Below are 18,815 nucleotides of genomic sequence, written 5' to 3' on the forward strand. Positions count from 1 at the left end.
AAACCCACCTTGTTCTACATCTCAGCTTAAAATAAAAGCCCAAAGTGCTATAACAGCTTCATTAATTCCCCTAGAAACAAACAAACTGTTCCACCCAGACTTCATTCCCCATGACCATATACCCTGCATTTAGAATACATATCTAAGCTAAAATGGATAGGCTGCTGCAATTAAGCTTTCATAGTAGCTTTAAGAAAGCTCAAACCAAGAAGAAAAATGTCATGGGACATTTTAAAATTAAATGACTAAAACTTCTGTATGAAAAGGTCATCTTTAACGTTCCTAAGCTTCACCACTCCCTCGTGAAGAGCTTTAACAACAAGCAAATGGAATGCCATTACATAAAACTCTCACTCATTTTCTGCATCTCTTAATGTTTTCAATGCCATGACTCTGCTCTTCCTGCCAAATTTTAACATAAATGGGTGGGATTAAATGGAGCCTGTAGCCTACCTAACATAATTATATATGTTGTGATTTTGTACTGCCTCAAAACGGATACATTTTAATAATCCTGGTCTTGGCTTCTATCCACTCAAGTCAATAAAGGTTATTAAGGCCAATTGCCATATAAATACACTACCACTCGGCAAAACAAATTGTCAAGGCAGGAAACACAATTCATTATAACACACCAAACCATCAGCGTCTGGTCTTTTCTTTCTTAGTGGAACACCAGATAGATAGGCACAAAACTGTTTCTTGCCCACGTGTAAATAAGCAATATTCTTTAAATGTTTGTATTGGAAACAACTCCAAAAGTGTATCCGCTGGTCTTTACTGAAATGATCAAGTTAGCAAAAAAAATGAATATATTCCATCAATTTGCAAGGTTCACATTCAACTGTCTTTTTCTGTATCCTCATGAATTTGATGGTGTTAAAACATTTTTATAGGTAAAATAAATGTCAGTTTTTCAAGGCACGAATGATACCAGATCCTGAGAGACAAATGGCCTATCCACTGAATCTACAGCTACAGTAACACTTCCTCACATCACAAGAGATTTCAGCTTTTCATACTTCTCTTTACCCAGAAAGCAAAGCTTGTACAGTCTCTTTCAAATGGTAACTCTTTCTTTGAATTCAGTGGACACTTATCCTGAAGAGTCTCTCGATAATATGTTAATCTGGGATAAGGGAGTGGTCATTGGGGTTTTTTGTTTGTTTTTAATAAAATACAAGCATCTGAATAGCCTTAGTCCTTTTTTCCGGGATGAGAGAAGAGGAGAGAGAAAGGCTAGAGAGATACCTAGGTTGTAGCGGGAGGGCTATGCACTTCAAGTTTAACGTCTCTAAATTCATGAGGTAATGTTCAGGGAAAATGTGAAATTTTATCATACTGTCATTCAAACAAGGTTTAACATTTACATCACAAGAGCAAGTGCAGAGTAAAACCATCCTCAGGGAAAGAAATGCTAAGAATAAACAGCATGATAAAAATGTGTGCTTGCTGAAACAAGGAGTGAGAAGTAGGGGCTGGGGTAGGGTTGGGGATGAGGGAAAGGCTTACATGGGGGGAACCATGAGGTTTTAGACAGTTGAAAAGTTTTTTTGAAAAATATGACTGGTTATAACATGTGAAGTAATTACCATTAATAGAGGAAAAGCTATTTAAGAACTCATTTTCCTTTCTTCCTCTGCCCCACCTTCCCCCTTTGCCTTCCAACACATAGTAAATGTGGGAATGCTGAAAGTTAAAAAAAAAATTCTGCCTAACTCTCTTCTATATGTGAAACTACTTCCAAATCTCATTTAACTCATAAGCAAAAAGTGAATACATTCATTGCCTGTTAAGGATTTTTGGTTTGGCTTCCAAAAGAGAAAAATCAATGATGTTTTTTGAAAACACAGAGTCCATTTAGTAGAAGAGATCCCCCACATACGCTATTTTACATGAACAGAAAAAGCATAATTATTCATTGAAAATTATTATAATTTTGAGTAATATACTGCGTAGAAGCCAAGGGAGTACATTCAGCAATGCTTTTTTGATTAACCTAATTCTATAGAATCCAAATGTGCTCCAAACACTGCACTTTTTATGTTAAATTGCTGTTGAATTTGTTAACCCACAACTGATTTCCTGTGTTATGGAATCTTAGAGATTACAGCTAACTTGAAGCAACAGGGATAATTCTTGACAGTTAATGGTACATTTCTATGCATTTTCCTCAAAGCCAAGAATCCTGTTGTCTCAAAATGGTAGCTAAACATTGCCCCCTACTGCTTAAAATTGAAGGGAAAAAAAAAGATAGACTACGGAGGGATAGAGCCTTAAAATTAACTAACTTCCCCCTTCTCTATCCCTCTACTACCCTCTCTTCTCTATTCCTACTCTCCATCCCCACCTAGATTCTTAGATATTATACATTAGTAGATATGAAAGAATGGACATATCCAATTATCATTCTACTTAATTTCCTGCGATGGCTCAAACTAATTGTGTGATTAAAATCCTTAAACAGTCATAAAACATTTTTTTCAAGGTTAAATTTCAATTAGAAGCAGCTTCTCAGCTTGTCTTGTCCCAAACAGTAAGTCCCTACTGATAAATATTATCCTGAGTCATGTAAAAGACACTGAGGCCACTGTTTCAATTTGAACACACAGTAATGCCACACCAATTGTAGAAAAACTAGCCCTGGAGGATTCCTTTAGGTTGTTTTCATTGAAGGTCTACAAAATAATAACACATTTTCCCCTTCACAGACTCTCTTCTATTATGAAACCGTTATTGAATCACAGGTCCTTTAAAGGGGAATTTATAATACATAATACGGATGATATCTGTAATACCTGAAGATATCAAACATGCAATTCCTAAAGTCTAGAGCAACCCCCACCCCAACTGTTGTTAATTGGAAATCTACAATAATAACAACACAGTAAAATTTATTTTTTCTGCTATAATCAAACTCTGTACGTTCATATTTTCTAATCCTGAGCTCTGACACGCCCAGCATGGATAGGAATTAAGTTGGGATCCCGAAGTTGGCATGGCAGCTTAAATGGAGACTGTCAGAAATAGGCACCCACACTTTATTTGAATAGGAAGATGCCTTCACCCAAATCCCATTAATCTGCAACAGACTGTACTCAGGTGTAAACTTTCATACAGCATGGAGGTTTAGCTGTAACTGTCATTGCCTCAGGCTCAGTGTTACAACAACCTATGCATTAATTTACTTGTGGGAAAATGTCATTCTTTGTATTATTAAAAGCAAGATGCAAAAAAAAAAAAAGGTGGAGGGAGAGAAAGTAGGGTGGGGAAGAGAGTGAGAAACTGACAAAAGTTCAGTGGTCTGAGTTTGAAGGAAGAAATGTAGAGATCTTTGAATTTTGATCCTATCTTTGACATGGATTCCCCCTGGGCTTTGGCCCAATGCCCGACTCCATTTCTTTATCTGTAAAATGGGGATTAACAACAGCTACTAGCTGCTCTGCTGGGTTAATTGTTCCTAGTACTTACTATGAAGTACTTGATATTCTACTTATTATCTAACCCTAGAGCTTATTCAGTCCTTTCATTGTTTTTTCAGAGCTTATTTTAATCGTTAAACAACAAATTTAACAATTTTTTATTGCCAAGCGGTACCCACAGAACCCTAGATTTTAGCTGGCTAAGAATGAACTGAGATTGGAAGAGTTGATTTATCATGGGCAAAGTATCTATGGGGAAATCAGCATACAGATGCATCTTTTTTTTCACTGTGGTAGTATATGTCTCTGAAAATACTGTCCTCAGTACTCAATTACTTACCACACATTCCATCTTTTTCCACAGTCCTTCCAGTTCAGACATGGGTAGATGCCACCAATCTGTGCACTTTTTGTAGCGATGGCCATGGAACCAAAACTGCCTTAGCCATTCAAACTCTACCTGGTGGCCACAAATAGAAGAAAATTACAATGATTAATTGGGTTTTGGACATAGAAATTCTACGTCTTAACAATTCAAGTCTTCATGTACAGTAACTTAATGGGAATCATAAAGAAAGTCAACAAATAATTTCTAATGTCATTTGGAGCCTCAAACTAATTTTTTGAAATTGGAAAAGGAAGATCTCTGAAATCCGAAGTTATGAATCCCTGCTCTAGAAAAGAAACAGTGCCTGGGACTGAGAGATTAAGTACCTTGCCCCAGAGTCAAATAGCAAGTATGAGTCAAGGGTAGAACTTGAACCTAGGTGTTCTGGACTCAAGGTTGGCTCTCTAGCTGCTATATCAAGCTGCCCTTCATGTATGTGTACATACATACATACATACATGCACATATATGTAAGAAACATATAAGAAATGTATATTTATATTAAATATATATTTAAAATATTAAATATATATACATATATATATGAAATAGACTCCATAGGTGTCACTTGATTAGGCTGAAGGTTGGAAGTTAAGAACTGAACTATGGAAGGGATATAATCAAACAGAAGGGTTGTTTTTGCCTAGAACCTTTAATTAAAAACTTTTTTTTTAAGTTACACATAACACATGCTGATATATCACACAGAAAATAGAGAAGGGCATTACAACCTGAATCATTAATCCACTATTAAATGGAGATAGATCATCATACCCAGAAAGGATTTCAGGTGCCAAAAAGAAAAAGAAGAAACAAACAATATAGATCAAGAAGCAACTAGAAGTGGCTAGAAGGCCAGTGCTGAAGTTGGGAAGACCTGGGTTTGAATTCCACTTCTGACATAAGTTGTGTTACCATGGGCAAATCACTTCTCTCAAGGTCCTCAGCTATTCACTAAAGACTATAAATTACAGACAAAATGCTAATCTTCATCAATTGAGGGAGTTTCTAATACTAGGAGATTCCTACACTGATTAAACCACAGGTTCATGCCAAATTTCTATAGATCATATAGATCTTATGTGCATCTAAAAGATTCTAAAGATTTGAGAAGGGCACTAGAGATTTCAATGCTATAGGAAATTCTAAGTGAGGAACTTCTTTCTACTAATACAGAGAGATAAGCATCTGTTCTACAACTTATAGTCTTAGAGCAGGAACTATTAACCTGAAATGTTTTTAAAAACATTTGTCCATGAAATTTTTAAAAATTGCAGTAACTATTTTAGTTTAATTGGTTTCCTTTGTATTCCTAAGTATTTCACTTTATGCATTTAAAAGCATTCTGAGAAGGGATCCCAGGGATTTATCAGACTGCCTAAGAGGTTCATGACAAAAAAAAAAAGGCACAAGAACTCTGGTTTTAAAGAGTTACCAGGGACTGAGAGATTAAGTACCTTGCCCCAGGGTCAAATAGCAAGTATGAGTCAAGGGTAGAACTTGAACCTAGGTGTTCTTAACTCAAGGTTGGCTCTCTAGCTGCTATACCAAGCTGCCCTTCCTGTATACATACATACATACACACATGCACATGCACACACACATATACATATATATATATATGCACACACACAACTGTTCAAAGATATAGGATACAGTTTCTAAGTAAGCCCTGGAACTAGTCACTCTCCCATTCAACAAACAAAAATACTAACATGTACCAAGATGGTGGCAAAGATGCTGGAAATGTATTTTACTCCTTATGCAACTGCTGACAAAGGTGGGGACTAAAGGAACCTTTGTGTGGGTCAACAAATATTTTCCTACCTATTGTCAAGTCTTTTCTTATTTACCTCCAGTTAGAAAACATACTTGGCATTTTATCCTCTATGAACCAACTGTATGTACTCTAAAAAATTTCTTTTCTTTTTGTCTATGCCCTTTGAAGAAATGTATAGGTCTTACTGCTTAACTTTGCTATGGTAGTTATGTTCCATATACAGAGTCAACATGGTTATAATCATCACCTGTTCCCACAAAGAATTTTTTTTTTTTTGCTTATCCATATTGAATTTTCCTGAGGCAAACAAAGGCAACTTGTGAAGGTATAACAATGATGAAAATGGCTTAAATACCTAACCTGAGAATATACCAAGTATAAACACTGCAACTTCAAAAGTCTGAAAAGGTTTTAGCTTACATTAACTTAATGTTTACTTGATATGCAGAACTGATTTCCCTGAAAGCTGTTTAAACAAAAAAAGGAATGTGAACAATATTAAGACAACAGTTGCTTAAACTTATCTGTGGTATTAAAAAGATAGTAGTTAACAGAAGTAAACTAAGTATTTTCAAAGAGGGCTACAAGTGTAGTTCAACTAAGAGAATACAAGTTCAACCACGAATTTATCATGAGAAAAACAAGCTCTTTCTAATGAAGTTCACATGAGATTTGTTCATGTCACAATAAATAGTCTGTGAGCAGAGCACCAAGAGTTAAAAAAGGGTTGGGATCTTAAGTCTGATGATTTCTACTGAAAAGGACAAAACATACATACCAATCCTGACAGCTGTGATATTCCAGAAAATCAAACAAATTATGACAATTGGTGAATTGTGGTAGCACATGACAATATACCAATTTTACACCTGTGTAAATTAAACTCTCTTCAGACCTTGATTACTTTAGTCAGGATGATAATACACCTAAGGACCTAATGAGCAGAAAAAGAAAGGAGAACACCCTACCTGTTCTTACTGACAAAGGTCTCTTCTTCTCCTATAAATGGCTAATGTTTGGATTTTTTTTTTTTTGGCTCTATTATGAACAGGAAAACACACACACACACACACACACACACACACACACACACACACACGCAAACTGAGGAAGAACTCAAGTCCCTTCCCATAACCTGACCATCAAGTTTCTCTGCAGAGCTCCCAGTCCAGCTTGATCCATGATGTTAGTTCTTCCCCAGGAGGCAGACTCTTTATTGGCATCAAACACATTTATTGTACATTTTATTTATCCTCATTGCCTTGCTTTTCATCTCAATGAAATGGAGATGAAACCACATTGGATCTCTTCCAGGATTTCACTCAGGTCCCACCCATGCCAAGAAAAGCAGCTAACTCTTTTACTGAAATTAATTTAGAGGAGTAAAGTGTATCCCCAGCTGCTTGGGTTGAGTCCTGGAGTATGAATGAGGATAAGACATCTTAAGTATCAGAGTCTAGGAAAGGAAGGTGCAAAACAGAAGTTGCACACCCTTTGGAAAAAACAACAACTAAAGCTGCACAAATGCTGAGGTGAGACATGCTTACTATGTAAGCACGGAAGTGAAATGTTGTTACCTAAGATTCAAAAAACAAAGTCCAGTAATGTTGACTGACAAATCTCCAACTATGACAGGGCCATGGTCCCTATCCCCTCTCCAGGGCTCACGTTCTCTAAGAATTCTTATAAATAATGGAGTAGAGGTGTAAGAAAAGCTATCAACAGTTGAACTGAGGAGGGGGTGGGGAACCTTAGTAGAGCAAAGAAATGCCCCTAAGAAATTGATCAAAGGGAGATACATTAAGAGGCACAGCTTTCACTAAATCCTTTTTGATTTACAATCTTCATACATGTGATCATAACTCCCCTATTATTAAGCTTTTTAAATATCTATTGTACAATGATAACTAATATTCACGATTATGACCTATAAACATTGTGATATCCTGAGGGATTTTCTGAACCATCAAAGAAAGATAAAAATAATATTTAGTCTTATTTAAGTACTATGTTTTATTGGATTGTATTTAACAACAAATTGGTAAACCATCTATGATATGAGGTCCTAGGATCAAAGACTGAGTGCTGGAAAGGGAGTCTTAACGTATAGGTCACTTAATCCAAACTCCTTGTTACACAGATGAAGAAGATTTGCCCAAGGTGGCACAGGCAGTGACAGAATCAGGCTTCAAACTCAAGTTCTCTGACTCCAAATTCAGCACTTTCCCCACCCTACCATGTTGCCTCCTATTAACCAGAAAATTGTTTACCACAAAATGTTAACCAGCAAATTGATTAGCCAGAAAATCTTTACTACCTGACCACGCTATAAAACAGAAATTACTATACAGAGAAGTCTTCCTTGTAGGTAAAGAAGACTGAGTTCAATAGGCTAATAAAGTGGTCACCTAGCTGCCATAAGCCCTAAAGGCCAATGAAGTCAGAGGAATGCAAAGGAGTAAGAGGACTGTACACTTATGTCCAACATCAACCCACTGTCAGTGTCCTTGACATCATGATTAAAAGCCTGTTTTCAGAAAACCAGTCAATGCTGGGTAGTAAAGGCCACCAGCACTATTTGACATTTTGTGTACTGAAGCATCTCAGTCAATTATTAAAAGGCACTGATTATTAGATGCTGCCCATGGAGGTGATCTATATTGCCTCTCTTTTGTACCCACCAGCCCCCTGCCATGATTTCATTTTTCTCGGAGCACTCAAAATGCACATCAACCTCACAGTGGCACGAATAGTGCTACTCTTTATAGTTGTGACATAAGACAGACTATACAATCCTCCTTTCAAATGAGCTTGAGCTTCTCACTGTATACTTAAGACTGAATTAGATGAATGAAAACTCTGCTAACAGGAAAGACTGGAGAAGCAAGTAACAGTAAAACAAAAATAAGATTAAAAAAAAATCTAGTTACTAGAGACTGAGGTCTTGACCATAGCTACAGTGGGCTACACAATGGACACAATAACCTTGATAAAAACAATAGCAATGATAAAGAAAAAATGAGTACCTAATCACTCTATTACAAGTGTAAAGGAGTTCAGAAAAGAGTTCTCTGATAACTGCAAATCACCCAGATCGTCCTTACAGTAAAAGGTTTTTTAGTCTTCTCTAAATGGCCTTGGATCTTCAATTTTATTCTTGGGGATCAGGAGGAAGAATGTGCTACTCAGTATGGTGGACAAACCCAACCTATTCCCACTGTCTAAGGAAAAAAGCAAACAAAGTAACAAAGAGAGGTAGGCAACAATAAAACGAGGCAACTAAAAAGCAGAATGTTTTATTAAAGAAAAAGTATACAAATAGGCAGATTTTCCCTTTAGAAAAGACTCATAAAGCAAAGGAGAACAACTTGCACTTGGCTGTAGCTCAGAGAGGCAGTCCAATTTTAGAAAGTAGAACTTTCAGTTGGTGGAGCAAAGCAAACTTCCTTTAGGAATGTCTTAGGAACTTGAAGGGAACACTTCAAATAAGCCCTTCTGAAAAGGTGCTCAGACTTATCCCTTGCAGTTCCTCTTGAATCCAATGGCCTCCTTAGAGCCTTAATCCTTTTTTACATCTTCCAGTAACACTTGACTCTATTGACTTGACACCCTGTCCTCCTAGGCATGCTGACTCTCTATCAGATTTGTCTGCTTTCCAGTTCTTTAAGGTGGTGTTTCAAGGTTCTGTGTTTGTTAGCCCTACCCTCTGACCCTACCTTTTCTCACTACTGTTTCTCCCTTGGTAATTTCATTCTGGCTCTGACTCTCTTCCAATCTTCAGCCCAACATTCCAACTGACTACAAACCGCCTCCATGTGGATGTCGCATCACTACCTCAAATGCAGTATGCTCAAAACAAAGCTTATTTTTCTTCCTCTCTAAATCTATTCTTTCTGACTACACTATTTCCACCGGTGGTATTAGGATTATCCTCTGTTTGAAACCTTGATTTTCATTAATCCCCTCTCATATCCAAACAGTTACCATTTTCTGTTAACTCTACCTCGGTTCTATCTCAGGCCCTGAATACCTCTTTTCTGTTACTACTGTTAATAGTCTAATACCGGTTTCTTTACCACCCACCTGGATTATTGCAATATAGCCTCCTAATAAGTCCCACAAGCACATTCTCTCCTTTTCCATGCTGCTGTGAAACTAAACTTCCTTATACACTCATCTATCTAGTCACATCGCCCTTCCCTTCAAAATGTCTCTGGTGCCTACCAAGTGAACTTCAAACCGCGCCCTCCTCCTCCCCGCCAGGACTCAAGGCTCCTCACACTGCAGCTCCACTCTGTCTTTGCAGCCTTATCACTTCATTCACTCTGTCATATGTTTGACTCTCTAGCCAAACCAGACTGCTCTTTATATCCAAGTAAGCCCTGTGCCCTCCTGTCTCCACAGCTTCACTCCTCCTGAGTCCTGTACACCTTGAAAATCATCCTCTTGTCTCTTGAACTCTTGAATTCCTAATCCATATGTTAAAATCCAACTCAAACACCTTATCCAGAAAGCTTTCTCTGACCTCCCTCAAGTACCAGGACCTTCCTACCTTGGATGTCATATATCACTTCATTTTCACATGCTATGTATTATTGTCTATTTTTTTTGTTACTGGTATGTGTGACCTATACCCCAACCCAACTTAACAAACATTAATCAAGCTAGTCCCATGGGCAGGACACAATGCTAAACAATGAGGATATAAAAATAAAACTCTAAAAGTTGTCCTCAAGAACCTTACATTCTACTAGAAAAGTGATATGACACTTTTGTTTCAATTTGATATAACATGACCCACTTCAGTAGCTTTGAAAGATATAGCAGATTAAGGTTAAAAGAACTCTTGAAAATCTTCTAAGTTCTTTCATCTTTTTATACGAAGAAAGCAACCTGAAAGTTGAGATGTGACACCAGGCTTTACAAATTCATGGGGCCTTCACAGTACGATGCTAAGTTCCATGAATACAGAGATGGTGTCCAATTTAAACTCTGTATCTCATCAAGTGCCTTGCACCGTGGTTTGCACTCAGTAAGAACAAAATAAATCTTTAATTGAATTAAAACCATTTAAAGTCATAGAAAAAAAGGGACCCTTCTCAGCTCACACAGCCTACAATTTTTCTTACTTGGAACGACAAAGCTTTATCTTATAATTAATAAATTAGAGGAATCTCTCTGGCCTTTAAGGGTGAAAAAAACAAAAGAGAAGTGGACAGCCATTCTATACATTTAGGATTTCATTTAACAGTAAAGAACTAAGCACACACAAGTGGGCAAACACTGAAACCCAGGCCTGCTTGTGTGGTAAGAGAACAATATTTGACAATATGCCTCGACATGTGGAATGAATCTCTCAAATAAGGAGACAACCTTGAAAAATCAAAGACAGAGGCACTACAGAAAAGGGTGGTTGGAACACACAAAACACAGATTCCAGGTCTCCGTTCAACCTCAGGTTGCTGGCCTGCCTCACCCAGCTAAGGTTTCTTGATCACTCCCCCTATGCACAATGTAAAAACAAAAACTGCCAGACACATTCTGAAGCAGATGGGTTCAAATGACAATATTCTGGCTGTTGAATAAACAGTCTGTGTATACAGTTTTACTTTCCCCCCTCATTTGATGTTAATAAAACATGACAAGAAGTCAGAGAAGGACAGGAGAAGAAGAGAGGCCAAGTTGTGTATTCAAGAATAGCATCTACTGTTAGCTTGGCCCCTCAAGTTGAGTTGCGGTTTTTTTTCTTTTTTCTTTTTTTTTTTTTGGGGGGGGGAAGGGAAGCGAAACAAACCAAAATCACTGGATTCAAATCTGTGCACTATCAATATAACCAGGGAAATGACCACGCTGCCAGAACTTCCAATCTCATGATTCCTGGAAGATTTCTTGGTCACCACACCAGATACTAGAAAGGAGGCTTCATTGCTGCTCCCTTACAGGGAATCCCAACACCAGTAAAGGCTCAGATTAGTGAAGCCATTGTACTGTCTCATGTCTACAATTCACCATGAGATTGGGAGTTCCCTGAGAGCAGGGGCTATCTTTTTGCCTCTTTTTGTATCCTTAGCACTTAGCACAGCGCCTGGCGCACATAGTAGGTGCTTAATAAATACTAACTGACTGACTGGAATGTACTTCTTCCTCACTTCTGACTCAAAGAACCTCACACTTCCTTCAAAGGACAGCTCAGGAGCAACCTCTGATCCCATTTATTCATGGTCCTTCCATCTTATATTATTTTTCCTTTGTACATTATATACTTGTCTGAAGATTATACCTACCCAATAAAAAACAAGTTCTCTGAGAGCAAGGGCTAGTTAATTTTTCGTATTTGTGTTATCCTCACCCCCAATCCCTCAGCATCTATAATGTGTATCAGATATTTAGCAGGCAGTTAGTCAAAAAACATTTATTAAGTGCTTACTACATGTGCTAGGCACTGAGCTGAGGATACAAAGTAAGGGAAGAAAACCTGTTCTTTAGGAGCTCACAATCTAACAGGGGAAACAACATGCAAACATCTATGTACAAACAAGATATGTATTGGATATAATCAACAGAGGAAGGGACTAGCATTAAGGGGGACATGGAGAAGCTTCTTGGACAAAGTGGGATTTTAGCCAAAATTCGAAGGAAACCAGGAAAGTTAAGAGGTAAAGGGGAGAAACGAAAGGCTTCCAGTCATGGGGGACAGCAAGTAAAAATGCCCAGGGTCAGGAAGAGGGAGTATCTAGTTCTAGGAACAGCAAGGAGGCCAGTGTCACTGGATTGCTGAGTACATAGGACGTGTAAAGAATAAGAAGACTGGATAGGTAGGACGGGGGGCAGATTACGAAGGGTATTAAATACCAAACAGAAGAATTTGTATTTAATCTTGGAGGCGACAGGGAGTTAGTGGAGTTGAGTGAATGGAGGAGAGAGGGTAATGTGGTTAAATTTGATAAATGCTTGTTGAATTGAAATGAATCCTTGAATTTAAGTTTCAGAAACAGAGGTAAATCGCCATTCCTTTGAGAATCAAGACTGTCTTTTAACCTGAAGATATAGGCCTGAAAACCAATAATATAGTCTTCTACAACATAGAGATAGACGAATAATTTTGCTGTTTGTCCTTCATTTTGAAGAGGACAAAGCTATCTTGAGGGTGATGTCTTAACTACACATGAATTGGATTTAAGTGAGGCAGAGGTGCATAAAGTCATCAGCCTCGCTCTCTTCTGGAGTCACTGAAATCCAGTGGCAGAACAAAAGTCAGGATGATTGGCAATGGCCAGGGATATGGATGACCTTGGTGTCTTCCATGTTTGATGAAGCTCTAAGCACTCCATAGAATCTGCTTCAGTCGCCTTCATGGTCGTAAGAAAAAATTATTCTCATCTGCCCACTCCTCAAGGAATGGAGTCTCTGCATACTTGAGGTGAGCACTGCCCTGACTCAACAACTGGTTTAGCCCATCTGTGGAGATGGTTTACAGAGGTGTGTATGCTGAGCATGCTACAGCTTCATGGAGCCACAGATAAGAGTTGATTGAAGTAGACACCAATGGTAGATAAGCAGCCCTTAAAAGGGTTCAGCAGCCTTCACCCCGGAAGTGCCAGTCCTCTCTGAACACCCTCGTGTACCCCAGAGAAATAATATAGAAATGAGAAATGTATCCAATACCTGATGCTGATAAACTCTTCACAATGTATCTGCATCAATCATCTCTCCCACAGTCTTACCTCATTATGAATTTCCTCCCCCTGCCTGATAACCGAGGACTCCAGGAATCTCAAACGCGTAGCTTGGGGCTCCATATCATCCGGCACATTCTGCAGTGCCAACTGGCATCGTTTTAAAATATAATCCAGAGTCCCTACTGAGCACTGTAAAAGAAAAAAGATGAAGTATTAAAATCAGGATCAAGACCTGAGTCAGACCAAGTCACTCCACACCCTCTTTCTACCATTTCTACTTTCCTACTTACTATTCTGTATACACAACATTTTGCCTTCTCTCTCCAGACCTTTGCACAGGCTGGTTTCTATGCATGGAATACACTTGCTCCTTAATTCTATCTCTCAGAACCAGAAGGCTCTTTCCTGGGACCGAGTCTTTGGTGATCTCATATGCAGATGATTCCCAGATCTATATATCCAGCTCTAACATGGCTCAGGAATTTCAGTCTCAAATCACCAACTATCTCTTGGACATACTGAATTGGAAATCTTACAGGCATCCCAAATTTAACATGTCCAATCCAGAGCTCATTATCTTTCTCCCCTCCTCAAACCTCTTCCCATTCCCAATTTTCTCATTAAATGTCCAGGGTACCATCATCCTCCCAGGCCCACAACCCTGGTGTCATCCTTGACTCTTTACACTCACTCATTTAGCCCATACATCCAATCTGATATCAAATCTTATCACTCTTATTTCCACAAAATCTCTCATTTATATTCCCTTCTCTTTATTCACATGGCCCACCACCCCAGTTCAGGTCTTCATCACTTCTTGCCTGGACTACTACAACAGCCTTCAGGTTGGTCACCTTGCTTCAAGGACTCCATTCTATACTCCATTCAGGTGCCAATGGATCTAAGGCATAAGTCTAACCATGCCACTCTCCTACTCAATAACCTCCAGTGGCTCCCTATCACCTCCAGGATCAAATATAAAATCTTTGGCAATTAAAGACCTTCATAACCTGGCCCCTTCCTATCTTTCCACTCATCTGACACTTTACTCCCTTCTGTATACTCTGTGATCCCCCTCCACTGTCCTCCTTACCCTTCCTCACACACAACACTCCATCTTCCATCTTCATGTTTTTGCACTGGTTATATCCTGTGCCAGGAATGTTCTCCTTCTTCACTTTTGCCCCCTGGCTTCCTTCAAGACTCAAATCTCTGCTTCTGCAGGAGACCTTTTCTGGTAATACTCCACCCCTACATCTCAAACCCTCATCCCTCCTTTCTGAGGTTATCTTCCCTTTATGTTGAATATATTTTACATGTATAGAGTTATTTGTATATTAACTCCCTCATTATAATGTGAGCTTCTTCAGGAATACAGCTAAATATTTATCTTTATTATCTCCAGAGCTTTGCACATTGCCTAGCACATACTAAGTGATTAAAAAACACTTACTAAGAATATTTAGTTCCCTTTAAAGTGCTACTTTCTACATTAGACCTGCCCTCATTTTTCCTAGTACTGTTCCCCCATCCTACCTAAATTACTTTGAGTTTGTGTATAAATTTGTATTTATTAGTATGTATACATGTTGTTTCCCCTGATAAAATGCAAATACCTTGAAGGAAGTGGTGTTTCATTTTTGTACAGCACCTAGCACAGCACCTTGCTCAAAAGTCAGTACTCTCTAAACATCTATCTATTAGTTGAATGTCCAGGGAGCTAAGGAATTACCACAAAACATGTTTTAAGGCTTTTATTTTCATCTCATGGTACATTAAATCTCATGAGAGAAGATAACCAGATCAGACTAGTTTCTCAAGAACATATGAGGAAGATCAGCAGTGGTCAGAAAAGACCTTTGGCTTATATTGTCAAAATCTGAAAAGGTTTGAAAGGTTAAATACAGAGAATGGGAGGTGATAAAAGGCATGCAATGCCTGAAAGCTGCCCTGGACTTACTTCAGTGCCAGTACAGAGCCTCAGTGATGGGGTCAGAGAAAGTATAGCAGTAGACACAAACTCAAGGGTCTGTAAAGTAAGGCTTCTGAGCAGATTAATAGTTGGTGCAGTATCTGGAGAATTTCACAAGGAAGAGGAGGTCAGAAGTTCGGGGTCCTCTTCAATTTCTGCGTGAGTCCAGAAAAGAGGGAATGAGCCTTTGTGTGGAAAAACACTGATGCAAAGGAGGGTGGAAAGAGTATGAATGACAGGGTTGGTGTGCTGCCCTTCTGCACTGACCCCAAAGAGATAAGTGCTCTTCCCATGAAGCAAGAGAAGTTTGGTAAAAGCAAACCAGGAAACAGATTTGGTTATTTGCCATTCACCTGAACCAGAATTTTCTGAGGACCCTCTACTCTTCTCTTGGAAAAATACTCCAAGGTGATGGGGCAAGCAAAAGGACCCAGAATTTGAAGTGTGAAGATAACTGATTTATAATGCCTATGCATTAGACCCACAAGAAAAGTATTCATTTTCCTTCACTACAATAAATATTGATCATTAAATGAGTGTGCCAAACTGCATTAGTCACTATTTAATTACAAAGAATGGATAAGATATGGACCTTGCCTTCAAAAAACTTAAAATCTAAATAACAAATGGTATGAAAGTGTCAACACAAGCCAGATATCTATCTGTTCCTCTGTGTAAAGTACCAGAATTTCCTCACAAGGGCTCTTTTCCCACATGCCTGGATAAGAAAAATGTCTCACATCCAGAACAAGAGGATGCAGCCTGATTGTACATGTGTCCATTTGTTTTGATAACAACATGACTTCTTTTAATAATAAAAGGAAAGCTATAAAAATATTTCAGACATAAAGGAAATGAACATATCTAAAATATATTTTTTATTTTAATATTTATAATTTAAACCAAATCCCTGGGAATAACCTTCAAGATTGACCCTTCTGGTACTGGAATTTTTTGCATAAGAATTTCCATTGCATACAAGATGAGACCACTAAGGATTTGGGAAAACAAAGGGCAGAAGGCAGAACCTTGAAGCCAATGTGCATTAATATTAGAATCCCACAGCACAAAAGGCACAGAGACAACCACCTCCAATGTGCTGCAAAGGAAAAATAAAGAAGGGAGGTGAACCCCACTGACTTTACATACACAAAAATAAAGTTGTATTCTATTATCTAAACCCAAGCACATGTCTGTCACCACCATACAGCCACAAGCCAAACAATGGCCTACTACATAATCTGGTATTCAGCAACTAAAAAATTTGACAATCTTGTTAAGAAATTTAATTCACAAAACAGTATTTCTATATGACAGTCAATTTTCTATACAACATGAATGGGGCAGAAAAGGCAAAAAGCAAATCTTATTTACACTTAACACGACCAGAATTTCAATGTTAAAGTCACTATCCAAAAAAAGAGGATGAAGAATGAATAAGAGTTGCTACTTATATTACTGGTCTTGTGAACCTCACTTTGAAGCCTTTGAAGTCTTGTAGCCCCAAAACACAAGATCATAATTGCTAGAAAACTTTAGAGCAATCTCCACCCTGAGGTCTGTTGTCTTGATTCATGATTCTTGATTGCAGACACCCAAAACTTCAGAGGCCCCAGCCATGCTCACTTCACTTTTGGCTCAACTCACTCCTCACCAGCTGCCTTGCTCCAACAAGGGTATCCTTCCCACTCCTTCCCCCCCTTTCTGTGTTTCCTTTACACGCTGTCTTTCCCCCATTAGAATGTAAGCTCCTCAAGAGTCGATAGTCTTGTTTTCTTGTATCTGTAATCCAAGTGCTTATCACAGTTTAAAGCACACTGTAAATGCTTTAATAAATACCTGCTCATCTAGCTATCCTTAACAGTTACATAATTAGCTTGTTTTAAGCCTAGGCACATTATAACAGCCCTTTAATTCCACAAGATTCCTTCTTTTGCTATTTAAGAAAGTTTATATTGAACAAAAAGTGAGGAGCATACTCAATATATTTTCAAGCTCCTAGTTAGGAAAAGTTCTAACATTTGGGCAGAGGTTGGGTTCTCTGCCTTACTTTACATTTTTTTAAATTAATTAATTTTTAGTTTTCAACGTTCACTTTACAAGATTTTGAGTTCTAAATTTCCCCCCTCCCTCCCCTTTCTTTCTCCTCTCCCTAAGATGGCATGCAATCTGATAGAAGCTATACATGTACAATCATATTAAACATATTTCCACATTCTTACTTTACTTTTCTATTTATCTTCTGGCCTTTTTGTGGTTGAGGCAAAAGTCAGGTTCCTGGAAGAAAACTGTTTAGGGCTCAGATTCTTATAATCTAGCCACTAGCTCACTAATGTTCAGACTCTTTAAGAGTCTGCCCAATATGATGGATGCTCTAATAAACCTTGTCTTTGGCTGAAAAAAAAAATAAGAAGAGATGATAAAATATACCTCCCTCCTCTCAGTAGATGGAAAATTACAGGAACAGAATGTTTGACCACTGTCCAACTGTCATTTTGTTAGTTCTGCTTTGTTATAAGGGAGATTTCAATGGTGTGGGGAGGGGAGCCCAGAAATATTGTGAAATTACTGTGAATTATTTTTGTAGTGCCCATCAATTGGGGAATGACTGAACAAATTATGTTTTGTGAAGGTAATGGAATATTGTGCTGTAAGAAATGATAAAAGGGACCATTTCAGACAAACCTGGGAAGACTTATATGGACTGATGCAAAATGAAACAATCAGAACCAGGAGAACAATTTCTACTACAGAAACAAGATATAAAGACAAAGAACTTTGAAAGACTTAAGAACTCTGATCAATGTGATCACCAATTATGATTTCAGAGAACCTATAGGAAGCATGTGCTATCTGCCTCCTGAGAGAAGTGAGGGACTCAGGGAGAAAACTGAAACACACTTGAACACAATGTGAGAACTCATTTTGCTTAACTATGCATATTTGCTCTAAGGATTGTAGTTTTTTTTTTCAATGGACAGAGGAAAGTGAGAAGGAAGGGGGTAGGAATAGGGTCCTCTTCCCTCAAAGAAATGAAAAGAGATTAGAAGAGAGGCCAAAAGGACAATTTTGAAAATTACATGGTGAATTTATTATACACTTTAAAAGAAAGAGAAATTCACTGTTTCATGTACAATGTTCTCTCTTGTTTTACAGTATATGTAGAAATGCTCATTTCATTTGTTAGGTTCTTTTTCCAGGATGAAAAAAAATACATTTTAAAAAAGAGTAACCTATGGAAAAAAAATTTACAAAAAAAAAAAGAAAAAGAAAATTGTTTAGGCAAAGATAGGCACAGGAAGGGAAGCAGGAGAAAGAGCAGACCCCTTCTTGGAACCTCCCTCAGTTCTTGAGGAGTAATTACAAGTGGTTGGTATCATATAATTTTGTGATCTGGGATTCCTATAGGGCTAGTCAACAACCCTGCCCAAGACATACCCTCCCACAGCTCAGTCCTACTTCCTCTTTCTCCTTTCATTACTTGTCCATGGGCTGCCATTTTTTTCTAGCTCAACTCTATAGGGTCACACTCCTTCCTCTCCCTGGCCTGATTCTGTATATCTCACCTTAGTTC

General features: G+C 38.2%; 1 protein-coding gene across 3 annotated transcripts in view; it reads right to left on the reverse strand.

The window, feature by feature from the left end:
- FTO (FTO alpha-ketoglutarate dependent dioxygenase) overlaps positions 1-18,815 on the reverse strand; it is a 418,955-nt gene that overhangs the window by 226,941 nt on the left and 173,199 nt on the right. For all 3 annotated transcript variants that reach the window (XM_020985190.2, XM_020985192.2, XM_078150063.1), the window contains exons 6-7: positions 13,315-13,458; positions 3,763-3,882 (exon numbers count right to left, since the gene is read on the reverse strand). In XM_020985190.2, coding sequence (XP_020840849.1) covers positions 3,763-3,882; positions 13,315-13,458 — 264 coding nt within the window. The remainder of the gene's footprint in view (positions 1-3,762; positions 3,883-13,314; positions 13,459-18,815) is intronic.

Source organism: Phascolarctos cinereus, unplaced genomic scaffold (assembly GCF_003287225.1).
Source record: "Phascolarctos cinereus isolate Bilbo 61053 unplaced genomic scaffold, phaCin_HiC Scaffold_2;HRSCAF=192, whole genome shotgun sequence".
NCBI classification, from domain to species: Eukaryota; Metazoa; Chordata; class Mammalia; order Diprotodontia; family Phascolarctidae; genus Phascolarctos; species Phascolarctos cinereus.